At 34.5% G+C, this 8,478-nt stretch overlaps 1 protein-coding gene across 1 annotated transcript; it reads right to left on the bottom strand.

Annotated features, from left to right (window-relative positions):
• Positions 1-1,035: 1,035 nt before the first annotated feature.
• LOC112040670 (RNA-dependent RNA polymerase 1) lies at positions 1,036-8,153 on the bottom strand. The gene is made up of 2 exons (XM_065765939.1): positions 7,883-8,153; positions 1,036-2,880 (listed from the first exon to the last, which is right to left on the bottom strand). The coding sequence occupies exons 1-2, from the start codon at positions 8,108-8,110 to the stop codon at positions 1,036-1,038; spliced, it is 2,073 nt and encodes a 690-aa protein (XP_065622011.1). The 5' UTR covers positions 8,111-8,153.
• Between the last annotated feature and the right edge of the window lie 325 nt (positions 8,154-8,478).

Here is an 8,478-nt window from a genome sequence, read left to right as displayed (position 1 = left end):
TTTTTTTATTTAATTAGGTGTTGTCTTGCCAAGGCAAGAGAACAAATAAAGACAAATAACACAACAGCCCAGAATACAAGTACAATATAAAATTATTTGATGAGTATGCCAAAAAAGTTAGATTTTTTCCATTCCAGAAGTGGTGAAAAGGACATTGTATGTCTACAAACTTAAAATCAAGTAAGTTAAGATAGCAACATTTATATCTATATTATATATAAGAGGATTCTCCTCTTTCAACTGAACATTTTTATAATTCAAAAATACTTTCATTAATGAAGGATAACTTTACGTAGAAACAGGGTCATAAATGTTAAATAACAAATTTTATTTTAAATTCAAAAAGAGAACTCCTAAAATTTAAGATTTTTTAAAAATTATAATTACTACTTATCTCTAAAGTTTATCCTTTTTATTTGTTTTAAATATAATATATATATATATATATATATTTCTAAATTATAATAAATACAAATTATTAACCTTTACTCAAAAAAAAAAAAAAAGTCTCAGAACACGAGCATAAGCACGTGCTCAAACACTAGTACTATATATGGACATACAACTAGACAACCTATGACCATGGTAATTAACCTACTGGAGGAGAATATGTTGCATATCATTTAAATAAGATACATATTATATCTATGCATGCAACATACTAGTACAAATGGATCATTATATATGTTACATATGCATGTCTCCATAAGTAGGTAAAGGTATATATTTAATAAATGCGTATAAACTGATGCTGGCATAGGATTATGTATAAACTCTAAATGTATGGGCATCTGTCTGTGCAACTATTACAGGATTTCATGCCTTAGTTATTTACTAGGATTTGGCTTAACTCTAGTACGTTTTTAATTGGACATATCATTTTGTTTTAAATATACAATGACAAATAGTAATAAGTTTTAATCCTCACTTTTTAGTTAGTTAATAGATAACGTGACAATTTTTCATTAAAACAAAAGGGAAATTTCTTTTAAAAAAATACTTGACATAAGCTAAACTCAATCAGCTATCACATTATTACCTTTCTCCCTTTTGGGGAAAAACAACACAATCTGCCAGGTGGTGTAAAGCCGGCACATCAATAGCCTTTAGAACACGCACATCTCCCGGATGCAGACATGGGTTTTTAGCAACAACTACCTCACCCTCAAAAATTAAATTGTTCGGGTTTGAGTTGCCGGTGCGAAACATTTCGGAGAAACCATTAGAGAGCTGCCTACTAGAGCGAGAAATTTGGACAAATACTTCACCATATTCCAATGTCCTGGTCTCATCTAAACATCCCATCATACATCTTCCATTTGGAATAAATATCCTACTTTTGAGCCGTAATTCTTGCAACTTAGATGCACGAAGTGTTTGTAGCATCATTGAAAGAAATGGTTCTGCATCAGGCTGATAACCACACAAAAGCATTTCCTTAAGAACCTTTGTCCTCTCCCCTGGGAATATCAATTCCAATGCTTCCTGTGAGCTCAACGGATCTGTTAACATTGCATCTAGTTGATCTATAGCCTCCTTTTGCTTCTTTTCAAAAACTCGATCCTTAACTCCGAGGGTAGACAAAAGAGTGATTATCTGACGATTAAGAAAACATGGTCGATACCTACTCCATTCCAAGACATCTAGTTTTATGTTTTCTGATTTGTACTTGCACATGCTCTTTCTCAATGACAACTTCTTTGAAGAAGTTGGATCAACAGCCACAACACCTTTGTACCCACCATATCGAATTTGAAATGCGGATGGAACAGAATTTTCTAGGCCACATTTTGTAGCCACTTCTCTAGCCAATTCTGCAGATATCTTGCCTATACCATCAGAGAAACAGTATGGGATTCCATTCCTTACAACTTCTACATCAGGAATATTTTCAACTTCCTGCCTACTAATGCTCACTGTTTCTCTTGAAGAGCCGAAAGATTGACCCAATCTGGCAGCATATTTTGCCACATTCCTAATCTCGCGAAAATCACCCATCCACTCTCTGATATCTGCTGCAGTTAGGCCAGTTCTTGAAGCAAACATCCAAACAGAATTTTCTCGTAATTGACTGTTTGAATAGGCAAGAAACTCGAACTTCTTACCACCAATAACTATGCCATTTCGTAAAATGGACAGTATCCTGTCATAAATGCCAGTTTGCCTCTCCCCATTTGCCGAAGATGCACACGATGATAAAACTGTTGCGTGTAGTTTATCCAAGTCCTCGTCAACAAACGAAACACGAAGAAAGTTGTCAATATCCTCAGGATAGTTGCGTAACACACGATTGGAGAGATTCACCTCAGGACCACAGAAATACACTTTAGATGGAGTTACTTGAACCCTGTTTACATATACCAACCCATCATTTAAAGATATGGCAACAGTTTTAAGAAGTCGCCTCGATGTGGCATAATTTCTGTACTGCTCCTTAAGCCAGCTTACAGGTTCATAGCAGCATTCTTTCAAATGAGACAGTTTGTCCAAGGCACTTTCTATATACTCAATTGTTATTCTCTTAGGATCGACCAACCGATAAAAATTTTCAGCAATTGCTTGCCCAGGAAGAAAACCATGCTGAATTAAAGAGTTGATCTTAAACAAGATTTTGTAAGGCAAGTCAAAGCCTTCGGGTGGATTCACAGTAGGGACTAGTCCTGAACTGCAAGAGAGAGCAATACCTTGCTTCAGAACAAAAGGGCCCTCATTTTCCTTATAAGAGACAAAATCTCCATGAAATTTTGGAAGCTGGCCCTCCTGTGGGAGCTCCAAACATAGAGCAGAAGATTGGCCAATGCAGCACAACGGAGTGAAATCAACTTCTCGGACCCAATGACGAGTATGATCTTGCACATAAATCCGAGGAGCTCCAAGTAACTAACAATGCAAAGAAAAATTCGTTAAGACAAGAAAAAAGAATTCAATTTTCAATATCACATAAATCTATGCAGGTTCAGCCTATATAAAAGAAGACTAGGGGCTCTACCAATAACATTGACAGGCATTATTACAAAAGTAATGAAGTTAAGCATTCTTGACATGAAAATGTAAATAAGTATATCTTTGTGATACCCTGGATTGATTGTATATTGAATTGAATTAGTTGAGCGTATGCTGTGTGGGTCTAAGTCCTACATCTAGTATATACTGGATCGATCTATACTTTATAAACAACTATGAGGTCTCAACTATTACTTGACTATTCCTTTTGAGGTATGGTACAATTTATTTCATCTTTTGGTATTAGCTTTGAAAAAAAGAAAAAATGCTAGCGGTTATCTCTAAGTGATACTAGGTTCCACTTGATGGGGGAAAGAACAGGGGTGAGTCATATATATCTTCATATCTTGAGTGGGTAGAGAAAGGATCAGTCCATGGTATATAAATCAAAAGAGAAGGGTTGGTGATCAGATTTGTGTCGTGGATGCCCTTCGATGTTGTGATGTGATGACCTCCACTTTGTGCCGGTTTGGATAGCACTTTGTTTCACTCAAAGTGGCAATGCGTTTTCAGTTTTTTTTTTTTTTTTTTTTTAGCAGCCGGACTTATTGACTTTTGGGAGACAAAAAAACACTGTGCATGTACAGTGCGTGCACTGTTCACACACTGTTTATGCACTATTTACGCATTAAAAATATTAAAAATGAGTCCCACAATACTATTTATATATTTAAAAATTATTTTGCTACTTTGAGCAACAATCAGTTTTCAGCAACAATAAACTGTATTAAAATGGACCATTCATGAAGTCAGCTAACACTGGAGCCACAGGGTACGGTGTCCAACCAACCAATATTAAGCTGTGGAATGTGAGAGATATATAGCTGGGATGGGATCTTCGTATTTAGGCTAAAGGGAAGAGAGATGTCAAAAAAATAAAATGAATATCCTTCCGGTTTTATCTTAAAATTCACGGAAGAGTTCTCAAGAAGTCCACCTTCAAGATATGGAGACACAGCAAGCATTAGCTTTTCCTCTAATCTTCTTAGTCAAAGTTTGTAATGTGAAAAAAATAATAATAATAACAATAAAACCAAGGCGAGGATAAGAGTCCACTTGCCTTTTGGAAATCGTTTTCTTAAAGTAGCACAACCACTAGACCTTAGGACCAGAGGAAAATTATAGCAGATCAAAGAGGAATAACAAGAAACCTTTGGACAGGTTGTGTAATAGGTAAATCACAGACACACCATGCTCTAGAGCAGGATTGAACTATCCAACTAAAAGGCAATCATAAAAAGCTTTTGTTCCCCCTTACAAAGTGCATTCAAGAGGTGAAAAATGTAATTCTCTTTTAGTCTATTATGTAAAATGTAATCACACTGGAACCTTAATCTTAGCTTCCCTAATTCTACTTCTCAAGAAATATTTATATTACTAACACATACAATATGGAGTTCCAGCATCTGAAAAGGGAGCCAATAATGCTTTCATAACCAAAATTTACTACCACGTTCTTGATCAACAAGAGATAGGCTGTATAATATAAGGAGTTCTTTACCCATTTTATATAGCTAGTAGTTTGCCTTATTTCTTAAATCCAAATGGAACACTTCAGAACGTAATTATGAACTGTAGTTGCAAGTTAAAGATGTCATATGCTAAAATATGATTAGTAGACTCAATACAAGTTAACACACACACACACACACACTCACTGTTACAAGAAACAACCATAATTAAGGGAGAAATATGATTACTAACTAACTCTACGCGTGTCTGTAGAACTATGAACACACCCACACATTGCGATGTGCTAAGCCATTTCCTACTTTATTAAAATTTTCCAAATTAGAACTATCACCCATGTCAATTTATTCCTCATAGCTTTGCAAAGGAAATAACAAGAAGAAGAATAATTTGTTTGAATGTTAACTAAAAAAAGCATGGAGAGCAGCAAATTGTGAAAATTTATAATTAATGTTTTAACCAGCTAACCTGGATGAGAAGAAACTTTTTAGCTTGACCACGTGGATGATGGAGCTCAATCTTCCAAATGTTCTCATAAGAGAGTTCAAGCTTGTATTCTACAGAAAGATCAGAGAAATAGAAGTACAAATTTCTCATGTTTGAGTCAAATCTGACAAAAACATTTTCTTGTTTCCAGAGCACAGAAAAAGATTTCCTTGAAGTCTGATATCCAAGGTGCAATGCTATATTATCCATGGTATATTATCCAGAGCACAGCAACAGGTGTTGATTATCCAAGAAGACTATGGTTTCTGAAATTCTGCAAATTGGCTGTCATTAGAACGACATTTCCAATTAAGGTATTCAATGAAAAAAGTTCAAAACTATAATCATAGTAAAAAATTAGACAGACAGGCTTACAATGTAAATAATTTGGACAAAAACAAATAAAAAGCAAATTGAAAGGGGTTCAAATATCCCCATTCCATTTTTTTCCCAAGTCTTTACATATATGTCCCCGCTGGTTATATCACTGTCTAGGAATGATTTACAGTAGTTCCAAATACTTAGATGCATTTAGTCTTTCCATGGGTTGGTTCCAACCAGTAAGACCATTATCCAGGTAGGGGAAGAACTATAACAAAAATTTTAAACTATATCTCTAAAGCCTATCAACCTAAAATGAAACTACATTTAACAGCCTAGCCAATTAATACCGGTTCAAGTTTTACATATCACTGCACATTACACATGAATTATTATCATATACTAATAAGAGAGAACCCACAAAACTAAATCAAAGTTAATACATGGATATCTTTCAAGACCAAAAAAGAATAATAATAATAAATGAAGCCCCAAAAAATAAACAGGAAACATTTGAAAACTACTTAAAAAAAAAAAAAAAAGAAGAAGCTCTTCTTTCATGTGCATTTGAAAATTAAAATCAAATATCAAATTTAGCTGACTGTCGTGCTCAAAAACGCAAATGTTGCAACATTGATGCAATCAAATCATCAAAACCATTTTCAAAATTTCAACAGATGTACTAAACAAATATTCAATGCATATTAATGTACTTCGAAGAAATTAAATCTCAATGAAATACTAACCCAAAACATTAAATAAAAAAGAAGTAAAAAGGGATAGCTATAAATTGTGTTGTCTAGTTACATTATGGAAAAAATTAACATTTTGACAGCAATTGAAACCAGGATGAAAGAGGATTCAAATTCTTGTTTTTCTTGACATTCTTCAACCATATATATGAAAGTGTGATTAAAAGAAATGGAAGTGAATGATTGATAGTAAGCAAGAGAGTCTCACCTTAAAAGCTAAGCAAAGAGAGAAGTAGAGAAAATATGTTGCAGTGAAAGAAGTAAGGCTCATGATCAAACTATATATAGACAGAGTAGAGAGCAGTGTGGCGCCAAGATAACTGTCATGATTCCCTGCTTCGCGGGGACTAAATATATGAATTACTTCTGCTGATATGTGAAGCTGACGTAGACATTTTCTGAGGTAATTGACACGTGGAGGCATTCGATTGCTTTTTGAAAGGAACATTGTCAGAAGCTATGATGTCTGTCTTTTTTTTTCTTGTTACAATTCATTATCAGATTTCTCAAAGAATCTCAGACACTTGGTCTCTAAGCCGTTGACGAGGAAGGATCTAGTGTGAGAGTTACAGAAACTTCACACACCTCCAAGCCATAGATTTGAGAACATGTCAGCAAAGTTAAGTACAAGTACCACTTTGTAGCATTATGAGGTGGCAGTACATGATTGGTAGCATTGCTTATTCTTAACACACTATTATGAGCATTATGTATTTCGGCATAATTGTGCAAATGGCTAGTATTATTAAGGACCAAAAACTCATTTGCTTATCAACTTGTTTATATAGTTGTTGCACTTATTACTTAAAAAAAAAAAAAAAAAAAAAAGCTAGCGGTTATCTCTAATCACTAAGTGATACTAGGTTCTACTTGATGGGGGAAGGAGTGAGTTATATATATCTTCATATCTTGAGTGGGTAGAGAAAGGCAACCATAAAAAGCTTTTGCTCCCCCCTTACAGAGTGCATTTAAAAGGTGTAAAATGTAGTTCTCTGTTAGTCTATTATGTAAAAGGTAATCACACTGGAACCTTAGCTTCCCTAATTCTACTTCTCAAGAAATATTTACATTACTAACGCATACAATATGGAGTTCCAGCATCTGAAAAGGGAGCCAATAATGCTTTCATAACCAAAATTTTGTTGAAAATTGAAACTTTCACCAACCATTCTTCTCCAACCCCATCAACAGGATGATAAGTATGACTAATTGCGAAAAACCTTAAAGTAAGACATGAATAGCGGAGCATGAATGCTCACACATGCTAAGAAGCCTAAATTAGGTCCTTTTAATTCCCGTTGTAAGGATATACAACACCTGTTTCCAAGGAAGATCAAATTCCAGTATTCACTAATGGCTCTACACCATTTACGACCACATTCTTGATCAACAAGAGATAGGTTGAATAATATCAGGAGTTCTTTACCCATTTTATATAGCTAGTAGTTTGCCTTATTCCTTAAATCCAGATGGAACACTTCAGAAAGTAATTACGAACTGTAGTTACAAGTTAAAGGTGTCATCTGCTAAAATATGATTAGTAGGCTCAATACATGTTAACACACACACACACTGTTAAAAGCAACAACCATAATTAAGGGATAAATATAATTACTAACTCCATGCGTGTCTGCAGAACTATGAGCACACCCACACATTGTGATGTACTAGCCCATTTCCTACTTTATTAAAAAATTTCCAAATTGGAACTATCACCCATGTCAATTTATTCCTCACAGCTTTGCAAAGGAAACAACAACAAGAAGAATAATTTGTTTGAATGTTAACTAAAAAAAGCATGGCGAGCAGCAAATTGTGAACATTTATAATTAATGTTTTAACCAGCAAACCTGAATGAGAAGAAACTTTTTAGCTTGACCACGTGGATGATGGAGCTCAATCTTCCAAATGTTCTCATAAGAGAGTTCAAGCTTGTATTCTTCAGAAAGATCAGAGAAATAGAAGTACAAATTTCTCATGTCTGAGTCAAATCTGACAAAAACATTTTCTTGTTTCCAGAGCACAGAAAAAGATTTCCTTGAAGTCTGATATCCAAGGTGCAATGCTATATTATCCATGGTATATTATCCAGAGCACAGCAACAGGTGTTGATTATCCAAGAAGACTATGGTTTCTGAAATTCTGCAAATTGGCTGTCATTAGAACGACATTTCCAATTAAGGTATTCAACGAAAAATGTTTAAAAACTATTGATTATAGTAAAATATTAGACAGGCTTACAATGTAAATAATTTGAACAAAAACAAATAAAAAGCAAATTGAAAGAGGTTCAAATATCCCCATTCCATATTTTGCCCGAGTCTCTCTATATATATGTCCCCGCTGGTTATATGACTGTCTAGGAATGGTTTACAGTAGTTCCAAATACTTAGATGCATTTAGTCTTTCCATGGATTGGTTTCAACAAGTAAGACCATTAGCCAGG

The sequence above is a fragment of the Quercus suber genome, unplaced genomic scaffold (assembly GCF_002906115.3).
Source record: "Quercus suber isolate HL8 unplaced genomic scaffold, Cork oak 2.0 scaffold_666, whole genome shotgun sequence".
Lineage (NCBI taxonomy): Eukaryota > Viridiplantae > Streptophyta > Magnoliopsida > Fagales > Fagaceae > Quercus > Quercus suber.
This window is presented reverse-complemented; position numbering and strand designations above follow the sequence as displayed.